The 19406-nt window shown below is 37.2% G+C and overlaps 1 protein-coding gene across 3 annotated transcripts in view; it reads left to right on the top strand.

The window, feature by feature from the left end:
* USP6NL (USP6 N-terminal like) overlaps positions 1-19406 on the top strand; it is a 132560-nt gene that overhangs the window by 10368 nt on the left and 102786 nt on the right. For all 3 annotated transcript variants that reach the window (XM_032473660.1, XM_032473661.1, XM_014558447.2), the window contains exon 2: positions 5747-5833. In XM_032473660.1, coding sequence (XP_032329551.1) covers positions 5830-5833 — 4 coding nt within the window. In that variant the 5' untranslated portion in view covers positions 5747-5829. The remainder of the gene's footprint in view (positions 1-5746; positions 5834-19406) is intronic.

Here is a 19406-nt window from a genome sequence, read left to right as displayed (position 1 = left end):
ACATTCCAACATGTCACGTGTCCCAGGCTCCCACATCCATGAGGTGGGGAGTACATTCCACCCCCCGGGAAGCCACAGTGAGGGCGGCAAGTGATGAAAGACACGTGAACAAAAGATAGTGCCTGCCACATCTTCCTCCTGAAAAACAGTGTAAGAAACTTGGAATATTTCCCTTCATGTTATCTCCCTTCTGCATTACATGCTGCTGCTTTTGTTCAGTATTTTAGGTGTATTGTTTGTTTTTGTAACTCCTAATTTAGAAGTTGTACCCCTAATATTATTTGCATTTCCTCATGTTTACAATTTCCTTTTCTCACCTTCCTGTATTTCAGACCTTCTTTTTGACATCATTTGCCATCTTTGTGAATTACAGTTTTGGAAGCATCCTTAATGAGGGTCCTTTTACAGTGTATTTCCTCAGTTTGTGTGTGAAATTTTCTTTATTTTGCCCTTTTTGGTTTTTTTGTTTTTTTTTTTTTTGAAAAAAATAGTTTAGCTGAGTTGGGTACATAATTATAGCTTAACAGTTATTTCTCTAAGAGTTTTGGAGATATTATTCTAATGTCTTCTGGTTTCCATTGTTGCAGCTGATAAATCAGCCGTCAAGTCTAATTGTTGCTGTGTGAGTAGTTTGTCTTTTGTTTCTGGTTGGTTTGAAGCACTCTTTGTCATTAATGATTTTCAGTTTCACGATGATGTCTCGGGTGTCAATTTCCTGTTCTTTTTTTTTTTTAATTTATACTTCCTGGAATTTGCTGAACTTCAATGTTACTGTCTTTCATCAATTAAGGAAAATTCTCAGCTAGTCTTCTTTTGAGCATGTCATCTCTCCCTCATTCTTTATGTTCTCTTTCTAAAACTCCAATTAGGTATACATATTAGATGTTTTAATGTTATATGTATGTTATACATACAAGATATTTTTCGTGTCTCTTAATCTGTCTGTCTGGTTGCATTCTGGATAATTTCACATCTATCATCTGGGTTGTTAATTCTCTCTTTAGCAGCATTTAGTTTGCTGAACTTATCCATTAAGATTTAATTTTAGTTAACCTGTTTGTCACTTGATTCTTCTAAACATCTGTTGCCTTCTTTTTTGCTCATATTTTCCATTTCAGCTTGTGTTTTGAAACATGATTACTGTATTTTACCTTTTTAAAAAAAATGATTAACCTACTTAATTCTGTTGAATCTTGCTTATTATGCTTTGTTTTAAAATTTGAGCTCATTTTTATTGTAACTTTATCAGTGGAAATTCTTTTGAGACCTAGATTAGGAGTGCTTTCTCCCAGAGAGAAATTGCAATTGAGGACAACTGTCAACCCAGGCCATTTAGTGTCCAGGCTTGAGGTTTTCACAGTATACAAGTAGTATGGATTTGAACTTGAAACCTGTGTGAAAGCCAGTTTTGGTTACAAATTTCCAGGGGATATGCCCCTCCTCCTCTCAGAACACAGGCAGGTGCAATTTTCCTTCAAGTCTCCTTGTGGGGTAGGTGGTTTTTTCATAGTTTATTCTTCCTAGTGAAGACCTGACCTTCAGGGGCCAGGCTGTATGTGCTTATCTGTAGTCCAGCTTCCCATTTTGTGTTGTGTGAACCTTGGGCTTTGCCCCACGCACGCTGTTAACACTGGAAGCTCTCCAGCATTGTCCAGTAGAATTTCCCATGATAATGGAAAGATTATACATCTGTGCTAATACGGCAGCCAGTAGTGGTGTTTGAAATGTGGCCAGTGTGACTGCGGAACTGAATTTTAAATTTTAGATGCTTTAAATTAATTTAAAATTAAAGAGCTATGTGTGGCCAGTGGCTCCAACACTTGACAGTGTAGCTTGGTTATGGGAAATTGTCAGGGCCTCTAGGGCGATTACTGGCATCATTGCCCACCTATCACTCTCTCTTTCTAGGTGTTACATAGCAAGAGAGTTCATAAGCCATTTAGACACAAGAATTGCAGAAAGAGAAATTCCTGGCAGTTTTATTTTTAGTCAGTGAAGTCCTTATCTTGAATGATAAACATTGTAAAGTTCATAGCAGAGTGGTGGGAGTTCTTTAAGTGGAAACTGACCATGAGGTTAAAAATTATGAGAAAGAATTAATTAAATAATTACTCTGTCCTCCTTATTCTACAAAATATACGAGGATACTAAAAAATGAAAAAAGAACTGTGGCTAAGGTTTTTTAAAGCCTTATACAGTGTCTTCAGCTTCCTGGTACCAGTAAGTGCTGTTTATCTATGCGAGAGTGCATGAATGAAAAAGTATGTATGTGGTTAGAGAGAAAAATATTTTGAAAGTGGACAGGAGAAAAACAAATGGGCTTGAGAGATCATAGTGAATGGTGGTATTGGAGGAATAGAAAAAGGACTCTGGACATTCATTGCTAACAGTATTTGTTTTGCTTCTGGATTTAACAGGGGTCTGTGTTAGTAATTCAGTTGTAAAGATTTAAAAAAAGCTATATAATGAGTCCTAGTCATTTCTTGTGTGGACACTTCTTTTTCCTTAATAGCCAAATATTTTAGAAATGTGCAGTTGGTTTTTAATGTTTATTTAAAAACCTCTAGATTCTTTGTAATACATTTCTGTTACTTAAGGATTTGCTTACTCTTTTGAAACCATAGGTAAATTTGATTCTGTTTCTTAATTTTTTTTTTACTGTGGTGAAATACACATAAGATTTCCCATTTTAACCACGTTTAAGTGTGCGGTTGTGTGGCCTTGAGAACGTTCACACTGAGGTACATCTGTCACCATTCATCTCCAGACCTTTTTTCATCTTCCCAAAATCAATCTCTTTGCCCAGTAAACACTGACTACCCGTTTCCTGTCCTCCAGCCCCTGGCCCCCACCGTTCTGCTTTCTGCCTGGAACCCCATGTAAGTGGAATCACAGAGTACTTGTCCTACCATGACTTGCTTATTTCACTTAGCACAGTATCTTAAAGATTAAGTTTGAGTTTTTAAAATTGTAGTTTGTGATGAGAGTAAAAAAAACCAAATTGAGATCACGTCAGCTTTTAGGGGAGATTCGTTTTTTGTGTGTATTTTCTTTGAAGGAGAAGTTACTGTACAATGAAATAAGTTAAATGTGAATTTGATCTCCAGAAAGAATGTCATTGGAAACAATAGAATGTGATACTTATGTTGTAGTTTGTAACTATGTTAAATATAAATTTTAAGATGATGAAAATTGGGACTGTTGCACTAGTTCTAGAATAGGTTATCTGATGTTGTAAAAGCTGGGAATCCTTGTAGACCATAAGGGCAGAAATTACTCTGGGGCTGTGTTTCATGCCTTCAGCGAAGAGAAGGCTCTGGTGGAGTCTGCCTTCCTCTTAACCAGACCCCCAGCTCCCTGTGGTGATGCGTGGTCCTCAGGCCGCTGTTGCCTTATGGTTCTTGCTTATTGAATTTCGTCACAACAGTTGGAGGAGTCACTTGAAAGAACCAGTAGTACGTTAGCACCAGGATAAATCCTCATGCTGAGAATAAGTATCAGTGGCTCAAGTTCCCAGAAAATGAGTTTAAAGGCCAGATTTTGGAGAAATACCCAAATGATACCATTGATGTGGAGATCATTTAAGACAAAGTACTTTTTCCCTGTTAGATGGTGTGAAAAACAACAAGGTTTTTCTTCTTTCTTCATTATATGTCCAGGTGATAGCATTTGGAGGAGGAGAAAGGGACTCGGAAAGTTTTGTCATTTGTGCTACTGAATTTCCTCATTGCTGAAAAGAATTGGTAGACCAGCTACTTTGAAAGTAGGTGGGAGGGTCTGCATTTCAAAGCTGTGATGAGCTTAAAGAATCCTGAACAAGCGACTTCAGATATAAGCCATTCAAAAATGCTTCTAAGAACTACTCCCCAAAATTAATTCCAACACACACATCGTTGCACTTTGTATTTATCGCCCCAGATGGTAGGGCTGTAAATCCAGTGTGCATAAGTCTTAGTATCCTGGGGTTTTTGAGGTTACTATTTTTAGGGCTGAGAAAACTCTTGGTACCTCAGGAGCTTCAGTCCTTGAATGAGTATTTATTTGGCAGTTTACAGTTATGGGGAGGAGGGGTCCATGGCTTAGTACTAAGTGCTTTGATGTTGCCATTTAGGAATTTTAAACTTAAGAAAAAAAACTTTGATATAAGCATGAATAAAGAAAAGTCTCTGGGCAGAGACAGAGACCAACAGGCGTGAGCTCCAAGGTCATCTGCCAGCAGTTAACCTGCTCTGTGTGCTCGTGCCGCGGGCACCTTCCCATCGCCTCCTTCAGCTGCTCCAGGGGTCAGGTTCCACCTCCTCATTTCCTGGGAGGGAAAACAAATCTAACAGACTCTGAGAAGCACCAGAAAGAAAGTGTCCTCGTTGTGAGAAACATTGATCCACTAAATACACCATTTAGTATTCTAAAATTAATGTGTAGGTTATATGTTGTTTTAAATTTTCTGTACGCGCTTCTCATTTTCTTTGGGATAACTGGGTTGTATGAAATGAGAATCATTTAATGGTGTCTTTAATAGTGTCTGCTGCGTAGAGGAAGAGGAAAGCATGGGGGGTGGGGGTCAGGTGACTTTTTTCGTGGCAGCGCTGGGATTATGTGCGCCTACTAATTGCAGTATGTGAACCAGGCAGTACATACAGAATTTCTGTTTTGTAAATTTATACTTTTTATGTATATTATACAGCATGCATCAGGATGTTTTATAGGTGGGGCAAGCATTCTCTCTTCAAAAAATGCTTCCTAGCTTTAATCTGTTTCCAAAGCAGGGGTCCTTAGTATTACGCTGTTTTCGTGATTGACTTAGAAAATAATCACCAAGTGACAAGTAGCTTATCAGCTTATGAAGGAAACTACACGTAAGATGGCACAGGTGTCGATCTTGCATTAAATCCTATGTTACCTTATTTGTGCAGTTTCACATGTTACATTTGGGGAGGCATTTGCCATGGTTATGTTTAAATGTAGCATTAGTATTAATTTATGCCTCATTTTCTTTAATATATTATCGAGAGAAGAAAGTTTACAATGTAAATCTTAGTCAAGGGTCAAGTTTGTATTTATAATAATACAGCGTGATGCTTTGTGTTACAATCAACCAAAAAGAACCAAATACATAGTTTTGTATGTGGTATTTATAAAGTATGTTTTAAAAATACACACAGAAAATTCCTGGAGAGGAAACATGCCCCGAATGGTTGGGTAGGCGTTGCGGCGTTGTTTTGTGAGAGAATTTTTCCTTTCTGCTTTGCCATCCAATTTTTTGTTAAACAATGAAACCACATTACTTTTATACTGAGGAGAATGGCCGTTACTAGAGGAAGTCTACAGCAATAACTGGTAATCTTTATTTGATGGTGTGTATAAATCATCGATGTGTAGTCGGAATACGTTTATCAGATGTGATGCGCTTAATTCACCCGAGATGGAGCGCTTCATTTCTAGGGCTTATTTATTTGGGAACGGGGGAGGGAGCGGAAGACAGAGGACACCTGTTAGTGAGTTTCCATGTGGTAAACCACTGAATACGTGTAATTTACTTTTGAGGTAACTGCTTATAGAAAAAGAAAGTATGAATGGAATCACCATGTTCCAAAGATTGGCAATTTTTTGTGTTTCAATAATGTCAAGGGGTTCCTTTGAAAATAGAAAATTTTTGTAAATAAATTATTTTAATTCCTTTTAGACAACTTTAAATACTGACTGACCTTTAGAAAATACGACTTCTTTCTCTTTGTGTTCTGACCAGGACATGTATTCCTCTGAGAAACGCTGGACAGCAGATTTGGGTGCAGCACCTGATCGGGGCCACATACAGAGACGTCTCCAGTCATGGGTGAGTGTTCTCCTTTGTTTCACATCAGTGCTCTTGGGAGCATCTGCCGCATTGTACTCAAAAAAAGAAAATAATTTGTTACTGGACACATGGGAATAATGTTACTTCATCAGAGATCGAATAATTTGGTTCAGCCCAAAACTGTATGCTTGCTTCTATTTAAACAAGGAGATGCCTTTTGATGTTTGACTTATTCTAAGAAGTTAGAAGTGATGAGAATAAATCCATGTCATCAGCTCCTTGGCTGATTTAGTTCTGTTTTCTGAAATTTTCTATTGACTAGCCGTTGGAAAATGACTCTTTACAAATGTGAAGAGAGAAAGGTGCAGTTGACCATAATTAGCAGACATTTTATTGTCTGAAATGTAATCATTGAGTTAATATCTAAGCAAAAAAAAATCTCTTTATTAACGTCTTTGATGGAACAAGGAACCAAGTCTATCCTATAGACTTTATCTTTTCATATAGATTTTATCTTCTCAGTTGTAAGAGGAGAGTATGTGTCATCTTTTCTGTCATTCCTTTCCAGTTCTGCTTGGGAACAGGATAACTGGATTTTACTATTTTGTGTAAACTGTTTACTTTTAGAGAGTGAAGAAAGAATTAAGATTTTATCCTAACTTGGGATCCTGGGACAGTTTGGATGTACTTTTAGAATACAGCTTTTTTTTTGATTATGGGAACTTTGGGATGGAGTGAGCATTTCCTTATTGGAATATAATATTAGAGAGTTTAAAATTTTTCACATATTATTCATATTGATTATGTTTACCTTACTATGAATAGAGCAGTTTTTCTCATCAGTTTAAGTAGTTAGGCAACTGATAGCTGAAAATGAAGCTGTTGTTATTATGAAATCTTTGCTTTCTGCTAAAAATAATATTGCAAGCAGTAGTCTTTGGTTTTGGACACTCTGAGTGGATTGCTTTTTTGGTGGTGTGCTTTGAATAAACAAAGATAGTTGCTGGATAAGTTCAAATACAGATTAAGAAAGAAATAGCTTTTGTCATTTCAACTGCATTCATATGACATTTGTGAGAATATTTATCTGATGTAAAGTGTAAACTCTAGTAAAGATGGTAATATGAGTTCATGAAAACTAAGAGCATTTTAACTTAAAAAATGCTTACCCTTTTGGAAATTTAACTAAATTCTGTTCTACTTTGTAATCTTAGTGTTGTGGTAGCGTCACTGTTACAGATGGCAAGTGCTTTGAGGACAGGTACCGTGTATCTTTCAGTTTGGAATCTCAGCGTTTAACACAGCTGGCCCCCAAAGCCCAGGGCCCTGTTAGGATGAAGGCGGGTGGAGGCATGGCTTATTAGGCAACTCGTAATAAGTATCTGAGCCACGTACCATTTTTTATTTGTAAATTACAATGGTTATACTTCATTTGCAAGATTTTTAATTGGTTCTTTTTTTATATCCACTAGTTCATTTCTCATTTCTGCTTGTTTGCATTCAATTTTTTTGGTTCTTTTATTATTTCTTCATCTCTTTGGGGACCTTGTACATGCTTATTTTAGTCTTTTTCAGATTTTTTTTTTTTTTTTTTTTTTGGTCTGGAGTGAATTTATGTTGTGGTTGTTGATATTTGATGTTTTCATCATGTTCTATAATTTTGCAGGCACATTCTGATGGCAGTTTTTTTTTTTTTTCCTTTTTCCTGTGTGTGTGTGTGTGTCTCTCTCTCTTCTCTTTGTGATTTCCCTCCTGGTCTAGCAGATTTGCTGTTGTCTGTGCCTGGCTTCGGAGTTCCCAGATGAGAATCAGGTCTTGTGTTAGTGGCTCAGAGCCCTGGCCCCACGGTGACGTTGGGGACATCGCACGTTCGCTCACGAGTCAGCTGGCATTAGGTCAGCAGCTTCCTCAGCTGCAGCCTCAGTGCACTTAGCAGAAGTCCTTTTCAGTCTAATGTTGTAATCAAGGAAGAGTGCCACCCCAGTCCCTGGTTTTAAGCAAAGAGCTTGGCTCCTGCCCTACTTGCCCTGGGGCCCTGGTGACCCTAGGGGATCAACTCAGCATTGGGAGCAGCTTCCTGCCACCTTTTCTGCTGTGGCTTCCGCATGGCCCCCACTTTGGGTTCCTGTCAGATTCCCATCCATAGAGATGGTTAACATGTTGGGGGCATAGGTCTGTCATTTTGGTCATCCATTTTTATATTTAATCTGTAATTTCTGTGTTTGTTATGAAGAAAGGGGAGTCGTGAAGAATGAACAGTGCCATCGGGGGTTTAACCACCAGGATTGCAGTGAAGTCCAGACGCCTCACTCCACATTTTGGATTTCTTTCTAATCAGTTTCTGCTTAGTTCCGTAGTTCCTCTTCGTCATCTGCACACCGCTTCACTTGCTAGGCCAGTCCAGTCACCCTTCACCACCCTCTGCTTGGTCATTCTAGAACCCGCTTACTCTGTGAAAACTCGACTCGTTGCTCTCATCTTTAATCTGAAAACTCCTTAAGGGCAAAGACTTTCATTCCTAGTGCTAAGCACTGTTCCTGATGCTCAGTAGATGCTCAATGAATGGTGCATAGATTTGAGTGCCCCCAAGTAACATCCTTCGTATGTGGTGGCCGTTCCACGTGTTACTATTTTTAGGTGAAACTTGAGCTGCTTCCATGAAAAGAGAGAGAGAGTGTGCGGCATAGGGTAAAGCAGTTCACGTAGGGGAGCAGTGTGAGGAAGGCTTGAAGGTCTGACTCCACATAGGTGTCACCTTGTGGGTGAACTTTCTGGAGTGTAGAGCTGGAGAGGGAGACAGAGAGAAAGAAAGCTGCAGGAGATGGAATCGGGGTCCAGGTCATGTACATTTCAGCAGGGCTTAAGGAACGATGGAAAGATTTCAGGGGAACAATTTAAGATTTTATTCTGGAGAAATTACTCTGACAAGGAGACATTTTTGTTGGATGTAAATTAAAAAGATTGGTTACAGGTGGTATCTGCCCTTTCTAGCTTTGTTCTTAGCTTTTACTCTTTCCTTGCTCCCTTTGAAATAAACTTTGATGTTTCTTTTCTTCTTTTTTCCTTTTTTGTTTCTTTCTCTTTTTTCTTTTTGCCAGTGTGATTCTAGCGGTGGGACTCATCCTTGGGTAGACGGCTATAACCATGGTTAGGGAGTGCTGTAGTGTCTGTTATGCTGTGGTTTCTAGGGGGTTGCAAGTTTTCGTAAAAGTGGGAGGGAACTGAGTATGTCAGAGTTCCTATTTTTTAAAAAAATATTTGAGAAGCATGGTACAGGTTACAAAATAGGAAGAAAGACATGTTATTAAAGTATAATTAGACAAAAAAACCTGGTTTGGGTGAGAATGATGGGTAACTAAATGTTTTTTCAATATTTCTGAAGAGATTTTAAAAAAAGTTTGGATACTTGTATGTCTGGCTGGGTTTATCTCTGTAGGATTTCCTAACCCTTCCCATGTCATGAACCTTGTGGACACGGTAGCAGTTGTACACCGTGTGGGATAAACTGAGGGAGATGTTTGAGGCTTGGGGGTAACCGGCTGTGGCACCTCAGACCACGCCCAAGGGGATCGGTTTTCCTGCACACCCTGACACACGAGTTGGGATGCCCCAACCATAAGGCCTGGAGAGCTTGTTAAATGCTTTAAGGTATTTTTCTGCTTTTAGTCCCGATTTTTATATATTATGTGAAATTCTGGGGATGAGTATTTATCTTGTGGAAAATGTATATGATGCTACTATGATGTGCATTTCATTGTGGATTGTTAACTTTGTTATAATCTACAAAAAGCCTTTTGATTTTCAGTATTTAAATTTTCTTAATTTTCAATATTTGCAAGTTTAGCAATGTTACGGATTTATCAGGTTTGCTAAAAATTTTGTTTTGTCAGATGATTCCAAAGATAAAATAAAGTTATATTTAAAGCGTGGCTGTAATTTGAAACAGATTTCCTTAGATCTTTATAACAACAAGAGTAGTTTGTATAAAGAGCAGTGCTTAACAATTTTTAGATGATGATTTTGGTGAAACATGTTTTAAAAAAAGGCGAAACACCAAAAAAAAAGGCAAAGAAAAGTGGTAATTTAGGGTACTACTTACCTTTCTTTTCCCAAGTTGGAAGTTAAAACAAAAAATAAAGCTTACCTGCTACATTTAAAATTTTTAATCTTTATTTCACTTTCTTTGGAAAGTTTTGCTGTGTAACTAATTACATGAAGTGTTTCCTAAGAGCGTCTTTTTGGGTGTTGTCTGGGCAATCCAGGAGTGAATCTATTGTGTTGGAATATTTGATCCTGCCCTTTGGCCTAAATAACAGAGTGTTTTTTGAGGTCATTTCTGGATATGAAATATTTCTCTTTTATCTGAGGAAAAAGTAATGGCAGCAAGTAATTTGGGATGCAGTGTATTTGTGGCTTTCTAATAAAGGTAGGAGTAAATATCTCTGTTCATTGGTGCGGTTGACCGAGAGTTGATGCTGAAATGAAGAACACTTGTTTAACAATTTTTAGAGCAGATGATGTTATAAATAATTGAGTAGTTTACTAATCTCTAGTGGTGGCATAAGGATTCTTCTGAGTCTTAAATAAAAAAGTCATGCAACAAGTGAAATACTTTCCCTAAGTATTGGCTAAAACTTCTCTCTGTAACAGCTGCCTATATAGATATGTATCTTGTTTAATGGAATAGCTGTGTACCTCAGGAGTTGGGCAGAAGTTAAAGAAAAGAAAGTTTAAGTTGAACTGCATTTTAAATACTGGTGTCTATGTTAACAAGATATTGAGAAAAATCCCCTTGTACAGGACATTAATTTCAGAAAATTGAGTTTGATTTTTATCATTTTTTCTTGAATCTGTTGTTTTAGAACTGATGTACTAGTTTGAAAAATTCCACATCTCTTTAACATTAACTTCTCCAAAAAAAATTTCTATATGAGAATATTATAGGTATGACACTTTAGTATATCTCATTTATCAAAAGACATATAGTGGAAAGTACAACTTAGTAAGTGGTATTTCTTATATGGTCTGTAATTAATAAACCTACATGTAATCAACTTTTTTTTTTTTTAACAGTGTCTGGATAGCTGTATATTACCACTTTTTTGCATTAAGTCAGAGAGACATTTTCTCTTAAGGGAATTTGAGCCTGTCAGTGTAAATGATGGATGTCATCGTCTAGTTGTCTTCTCATTTCCCCGATGTGTGGGATAGATATCAATTTCCTAGCCTTGAGCTTTCTCCCTCAAAACTGATCTAAAATAGTATTTTGGTGTTCATTTTTTTTCCCTTTCTTTGGAGATACGTGACTTTGAAATCGTCCTTTTTATTATTTATTTAAACATAGTATTAAATATTAAAATAAAATTAAAATAATATTCAAAGCCTTTCTTTGATGCTTTGGCTAGAAAGGATCGAGAATAGAGCAGAAAGATCTTCCTAGTCCCCCTCACCCCAGGCTCCCACCCCTACATCAAGCGCTGAGCCATAAGCTAGTTAGTTTTTAAAAAAGAAACTGTATTTGTTTGTATCGTTACTGTAGTCAAAAGTCAGGAGGTGAAGTGCAATTGAGGACTTGTATGAGTGCTCTTTTTCAGGTTCAGAGATGGTGGTCAGCGTACAGGCAGGTGGCTGTGGAGTGCTGCTTTTCCCCCTAAACTCAGAAGCTGACTTCTGCTGGCATCACCTGGGTATCCCCAGAGTTGCAACAGATTTCTCTCCCCTTACACATTTGGAGATTCAGGTGTTAAAATTTAAACAATGCAGTGTGAAAAGATACGGTGAGACACTAATGTACACTCATGTACATTTACGTTAAATTGTGGGGCGATTGAAGTTGCAATGTCTTTTTAAAAGTACAGCTGCCTGTTTCAGATTCTAGAAGAATGAAATAGAAATGGAATTTATTGGATGCATTAGTAAAGATTTTGACGCTATGAAGTCCTGTGTTTGATCTCCTCACTGGTTAACCTCATTATGGTCTAATAAATACAAAGGAAGGGATAATATGTTTGCTTGACTTGACATAAAAGAAATTTGAAAAAGCAAACACGTATATGTGTATTAAGTTTTTAGGTGAACTTACAATACTTGGTCTGTGTATTTTCTTTAGGTAATAACTTTCTGTTAATTTTCTTATATATGTAGTTGAAGATGCCTTGTGAAGTGTTATGTATCAGGAAAGGAATGCAGTGTTACCAGTGTTGGAAGAACATTGCAGACTTGTTTACTTGCGACAATTACGGCACAACAAAATTTGTACTTGATTTTCAAACCTGCTTGTGTTTATTGTTTTAACTGCAATAATACAAGATTATATGCTAAATGATTGAGTCAGGCTGCTATTATATCATCACTACGATGTGTTTCACTGGTATGCTTTATTATCAAAAATCTTATTTCTGGTGGTAGGAGTAACCTAGAAGCTATATAAAAGGAGGTTTCCTTACTGCTGACTACAGTGAAAACATCTCTGTACTGCTAGAGTGCCTCTTTTGGGTTAGGAAAGATGCTTCTCCGTGGCCATGGAGGTTGCACGTGGTGTTGGTCCAGATTACCACACCCAGTGGTATAGGACCGTTGTGATTAAAAAAAAAAAAAAATCAGCCTTATACCTTTCATGGAACTTTGTGTCAATTTGTACCTATAGATATATGTACCTGTATGTATGGGAAAATTTGCCCAGGACAGGAGAAAAACTCTGCCCCCACATTTTGGTACCCAAACTGACTTTGTTAAAAGGACTTGGATCTCAGATGATTCCTTAGTAGAAGTAACTGCACTTAAGAAAGCTACTTAAAAATGTTGATTTGTACTATAAAAGTGGAGTCTTCACTCTTTTTCCCCCTAAAATGTGGTGTAAAAATTGTTAGCCATCAGAGGTTTTAGTCTAACCGAAAATACATGCTTTTCTAGCTCAGTGCTGAGCTGGGTTCTGATGGAGAATAACAGCACCTAGGTCTGCAGAGTTTTCCTTCTGAAGTTATTTTTTTCTGTTTAGTCCGCACCTGTTCTCAGCAGGTGAAATTCTGCCTCTGATATCATGAAATTCTCTCTCTCCTTCCCAACCAGTCCAAATTTATTTTTCCCATGGGGTCCATTCTTTATTTTTCAGTTTCTGCATATATATTTTAAAAATACACATTATTTATTTTGGAACCATTGGAGAGTAGGTTGCACATATCATGCCCCATTTTGTATTTCGTCGTGTAGTTCTGAAGAACAAGGATGTTCTCTTATGTGACCACAGTAGAATTATTAGATAGATAAGTTATGTTTATCTGGTCTACCATCCTTACCCTGTTGTTGACAGTTTCCCTGATAATGGCCTTTTAGTAGTCCTGTCCCTCCAATGCAGAATCCAGCTGAGTGTCATTCCCGCCTGGCGTTTAGCTGTCCAGTCTCTTTAGTCTTCTCTAATCTGGAAGGTTCCTCAGATATTCTTTATCGTCTAGGATGTGGCATTTTAGAAGAACGCAGACCAATTCTTTCACAGAGTGTCCCCCAGGTTGGGGCCGTCTGAGGGCTCCTCTCCTGGGCTCTGTCCTGGCGTGTGTGCCTGGTGTGGGACATCCCTCCAGGATGCCCGTCTGGAGGGGCACAAAGACCACATGTGACCTCTCAAGTTCCTTCCCACCTGATTCTTTCACAGAAAAATTTTCCATTTCTTCTTTAATTGAAACAGGATTTGAATCTCTTACATAAGAACAGAATTTATTGTTCTGCTTTATTGTTTCTGTTTTGCTTTTATTATGAAAGCTAGAGAAAAATGGAGATGAAATATTTTGTAGAATATGAGATGACCTTGAAACGAGCCTACATTTGGCTCTTTTCAAGAGAAATTCCTTTTGTACAATTCCTGTCTTGAATTACATTGACAAAAATCTCAAGATGCTCTTGATCAAATACTCTGAAGGTATAAGGTACAGCACTATTGAATTTAATTTTTTTTATAACAAGAAACCAGCTGTAGCTCTTCATATATAAATTGAGATTGCTTCTCTAAAGATTAGACCTTCTCATAACCTGGTGCTTCTCTGTCCTAATAAATTTTCTTTAGCTAAAAATAGAATAAATGAACATATCAAGACTCATTCTCATTAGTTTTAAGAGATTTATGAGTTATATTAGATTTTAATGTGAAATGTCAAGATACTTACCATCTATAGTGATAACTCTTAAAAGTTTAATAATTGAAAGGTATAATTGGAAGCTAGAAAATGAACTTGGAATATTGCAAAATATAAGAGATTCACATCTTGTTTTTAGACAACATTGAGACATGATACTATAATTTCTTAAAAATATTTCAAGCGTCATGGTGTTTGAGTCTAATTTTGAAACAAATTTTAAGGAAGGGGAGATGATTTAGAATAAAGAATAGTAATGTTTTTTACATTAGTATTAACAGATGTTTAATGAGCACCTCTCTGTGCACTGCTGCTGTGTTGGTCTTTGGGGACGTAGATAAGAGCAAGACCAGTGTGGCCCCTGGCCTCACAGAGCACAGAACCAGTGGGGAAGGCAGGATACCACAAAGGTAGCACAATATTTTTAACACAAAAGGGAAATGCAGGCGTCTGCAGGGAGGGCAGGAAGACCACTCTTAGGAAATCATATTCCAGCTGGGGCCTCGCTGGGTGAAGAGGGAGAGGGAGCGGGGTCTAAACAGAAGGAACAACATATGTGAAGATCTAAAATTGAGAGGTTGAGATTAAATAATTAAGGAAAATTCAGCATTGGTAGAAGTAGGTGGTTGGGGATTAAGTTGGTAATGTTAGAGAAACATCTTCCCGTTTCTTCTATTTTATACCTAAGTTTACTTAAGCTCATCTAAACTAATGTTTTCTTCATCTTCTCCAATCCCCCTTTGTTGTTGTTGTTGTTTTAAAGTATAACCATAACATTAAAATAAATATATTTGGAAATGGTCGGGAAAGTCACTGATAACCCCACTTGTTTGCTTTTTTGCATATGACTCTGATATTGTACAGTTAGTATATATTTTTATATAATTGGGTTTATAGTATATATATGCAATTTTATATTTGGATTTCTAACATTGCACTGTATTTGGATAGTTATCATAGTTATATTTCAGTAGTTGTTTTTATAATTAGAATTCATTATTAACTTTTTTAAAGATAAGGATGCATAGTAACTTATTTAACTATTTCCCTGTTTTTTATTATTTAGAATGGTTCAATAAAAAAATTGAAATTAGAATTTCTTCACCCCCTTGCCAACACTTTTTTTTTCTGGGTTTGTTTTGTTTTGTTTTTGATGGCAGCCATCCTAATGGGTACAGAGGTGGTATCTCATTGTTAGGATAACTTTTTCATGTGTTCACTACTTGGATTTTCTGTTGCATCATATCTTCTAAAATACTCTTTTCTTCCAAAATGCTTAATTGGAAAATCACAGATTTTAACCCTGGATGATGCTTTTGTTTCTCCAAAAATTTATTATGAGACAGTGTAGTTTATTGAAATTTTATTTGTTCATTTTGGGACACGGGTCACTTTGTGATGGTCAGAGGCGAGAGCAAGCATGGCACTGGGCGAAGGGAGAGGAAGGAGAGGCTTCAGAGAGGAAGGGGGGCAGAGTGATGAGACCACAGAGCAGCTCTGTGCTGTTTTTTCAAAGGCTGTTGGTGGTCCTCCTTCCCTGTTGTGATTCATGTGTTGTGGTGATTACAGATTTTATATTCAGGAAACCCTGGAAAGATCTCTTTGAATGTTAAAGGGACTTCTTTATGTACACAAGCATTTTTGTGAATTCTATAGAAATACCTATGTTTTTATATTTGTATAATATATATGTATGTATGTCCACATAGGAACATTTGATCTTAAATATGATGTAATATTATTTTTATATTATTATACTATGATTTATTCCAAATTGAGTTGTGATTTATTTTAAGGGATAAATATAGACTTAAATGATTTTTAATATGTGTTTTTTAATGTGAATAATTTTTAAAAAACTAATAGAATCTAGTTGTTAGAATCTAGAGTAGGTCGTATTGCCTAGATGCTGTGTTTTCTCTGAGTGCTTGATTTTGAAAATAAAGTCATAAATTTCCTTATTATGACTAGAAAGTCTCTTCCTTCCGTATCTTCTGTGCATTTATTTGCCTGTGGCTTGGGAAAGTCAAAAGAAAGGTCATTTCTGCACAAAGGGAATCTTGCTTTAAAAATTCGAAATGTGGTAATTCAGAAATTGAAATATTTTCAGTTACAATGTACTGTGTATGGCCTCTAATTCACACTGTTTTTCCACGTAGGGCACATCTCCAGTCATGTGGTGCTTACTTACAGTAGTCATCTCAGTTGTAATTCAGTAATTAATTGTGTAATTATGTGTTTAGTGCCAGTTTCTCTCTGTAGAGTGGAAGGAGGTTGATCACCTGTAGTACCAGCCACTGCTCTGTACCTACTAGGTGCCTGCTAGGCAGTGCACATCCATACTAGGTGCTTAGTACAGTTTGTATGGGTGAACAAGATTTTACTGCCTTGATGTGCACCTGCGGTATGCAGTATGTACATCAAGAATTTCTAGGTTTGAGGAGACACCCTGGGATAACACACTTGTATTTCCCGTGTCTGTGAGGCATCTTGGGCACATTTAGGGCAGTTTCCACTGAGCTACAGAGTTGAGAAGTTCATTGGCTACTTTTCATAAACAAAATTAATTGCCTTTTGGTAAAATATTTTTAAAAACTGGCTTTGAAAGAACTGCGAACTTATTTACATGAGTACAGATACTTTGTTCATAAACAGTTACTGTATCTAAGATGCTTTGAGATTACGTGGAAGAAAGATAATGTTGTTACCCATAAGCACACATTCTGTGGCTCTTTCCACATCCTGCACCTTCAGGACACTTACTTCTTACCTCTTTTGTTTTGTGTTACTTTTTTTCTATATTAAAAAAAAAAAATCTGTGAAGATAGTTGATGAACAGTTGACAGTGTTAATTGTTAAATACCCAGGGTCAGTTATTAGGGATTGCTGCAAAAGCACCTGAGCGCTATTTGGACAGAAAATAGCATAGATTTTAGGGATAGAAAAAGATGCACTACTTTTATTTTTTATAAACAACATATGTTGTATTTTATATTGATGAGTTTGTAGAGATTGATTTTCAAAATTCTAGAACAAAGTGATTATATGTCACTCTTAAAATCAAAGTAGAATGACAAAGTGTAGAATATTAACTGGTTTATTAACCCAAGAGGAGACCAGTCAGAAGTGGGTTTATAGTTTAATATTCAATAGTGTTTTTCTATCTGCAGGCTGATAGACATCTTGAAGATTATTTTTGTCCCAAGAAGTGTGGCCTCTCACATTTTTTTCTTCTCATTTATCTGCATGTTCTGAAGAAGAATGACAGTAATTTAATTCTAAAATATATTTCCAGGAAAACCAAAGAAGTTTTCTGAAAAGTGGATAGAAAAAATCTGAATCATTGCCAAGAATGAAAAGATGCTGGATTGTTATTCATTTGATCAAAAAAAGTTTGTGGACAGAGCACAGTGCAAATATCCTTGTCTGTTTATTTTATAAAAATGATGTTGATGAAATACTCTAAATTGTGAAAACACATACCACTTTCCAAACAAGTATGCATACTATTACCTCATTTTTGTAAAACCAAGGAACAAAAGTACATAAGTTTAAGTCTAAAAGGTTATTAGTAATGCTTACCTCTGTACAGTGGGCCTGAGAGAGGTTTTTATTTTCTTTTGGCTTATTTTTGGATACTTGTTTTCTGCAACGAACATGCATTCTTTTTGTAATGAGAGAAACTATTAAAGCTGTATATTGACAAAAGGAAGCAAGCAGATGGCTTTTAAGGACTTGTTTTGAAGTAACTGTAACATTATTTGTTGTGAATAGTAGTGTAACTGCTGTGGGATATGTGGGTTCTCCTGTAGTTCTTTCACTAAGGGCCAGGAAGGATACTCCGATGAACTTGTTCGTGGTTTTGTTAAATGGATGAAAGAATACAAATGAGATCAGATTCAATCTTGTTCTTTCTCTCTTCCTGTTTCTTTCTTTCTTTCTTTTTTCCGGCGAGCGAGGAATGATGGGAAAAGATTTCTTTCTCTGCCAAGCTGTTGTTTTCTTTATGTCATTTGACATACAGTGCCTGTTTTTGATCCCTTTTCATCTGAAAGAAGTTGATTTTTGCCTTGTGTTTTCATCTGGAGAAAGGACAGTGGCAGAAGTGGAGAGGGCTGTGTTCCCAGCCCGCCGCATCTCTCTCTGTCCTGGTCTCTTCCTCCTCCTCTCCTGGGCTTTGTCCGCTGTGTCCCGCTCTTGGAATGCTGTTTGCAAGCAATGGGGAGGAAAAATAAATCGGTGGTTTGGGGACTGAGCCAAAAGTTAGTGGTTTTGGGGGTGGCCACATATAACAAAAATACAAATGTGGGAAACAAGATTGAGGTAAGAATTTTTCTGTTAAAAAAAGAAGTAGTTCACGACTGTTTGCGAGCAGCCCATTGCAAGGGCAGCTATCACATTTCTCGTCCACCAGGCCACCTGGCTCTCTTATGTACGTAGGCAATGGGTATTTTTGATTTAAGCACTCTCTCCGGAAGACTGTACTCTTTGTCTTTATCTTTGTATTTCAGATAAAGTCTAAAGAGTAAGTTATAGATTAAATGTATATTTAAACATAGACTTCCCTTGTAATTTTTTGAAAAGATGGTGTTGTTTTTTTAGAACAGTTTTAGGTTTGTGGAAAAATTGAGTGGAAGTTCCCGAGGGTTCCCTAATAATCCCTGACGATGTTCCGCACCTTCCCAGGGCCCCGTGACTAACAGCTTACAACAGCGTGGTGCATTTTCTGCAGTGGACGAGCTAATATTCAAGCAGTACTGTTAACTGAAGTCCATTGTTTGCATTAGGGTTCAGTCTCTGTGAGTTTTGACAAATGTGTGATGGCGTGTGTCTGTCTCTACAATGTCATACAGAGTAGTTTCACTGCCCTAAAAAGTCCCCGTGCTCCACACGTTCATCCTCCTCTCCCTCTTCCCAAATTCCTGGCAGCCAGTGATCATTTTATTGTTTCCATAGATTTGTCTTTTCCAGAATGTCGTATGATTGGAATCACACTGGCTTCTTTTACTTACATTATGCGTTTAAGATTCTTCCATGTCTTTTTGTGGCTTAATAGCTCATTTCCTTTTATTGCTGAATAATATTCCATTGCCTGGATGTGGCACAGTTTGTTTATCCAAAATCTACCGACTGAAGAATGTCTTGGTTGTTTCCACGTTTTGGCAGTCATGAATAAAACTGCTGTAGACATTCATGCATAGGTTTTTGTGTGGACGCACGTTTTCAGCCCATTTGGGTAAATAGCAGACAGCACAATCACTAGACCGTATCGGTGTATTATAGCAGTATATTGAGTTTTGTGAGAAAACGCTGAACTGTCTTCCAAAGTGGCTGTGCCGTTTTGTGTTCCCACCGCCAATGAATGAGAGTTCCTGTTGTTCCACATCCTTGTCAGCATTTGATACTGTCAGTGTTTTGGATTTTAGCCATTCTAATAGAGGTGTAGTGGTGTCTTGTTGTCTTATTTTGAAATTCCCTGATGACAT

The sequence above is a fragment of the Camelus ferus genome, chromosome 35, assembly GCF_009834535.1.
Source record: "Camelus ferus isolate YT-003-E chromosome 35, BCGSAC_Cfer_1.0, whole genome shotgun sequence".
NCBI lineage: Eukaryota > Metazoa > Chordata > Mammalia > Artiodactyla > Camelidae > Camelus > Camelus ferus.
This window is presented reverse-complemented; position numbering and strand designations above follow the sequence as displayed.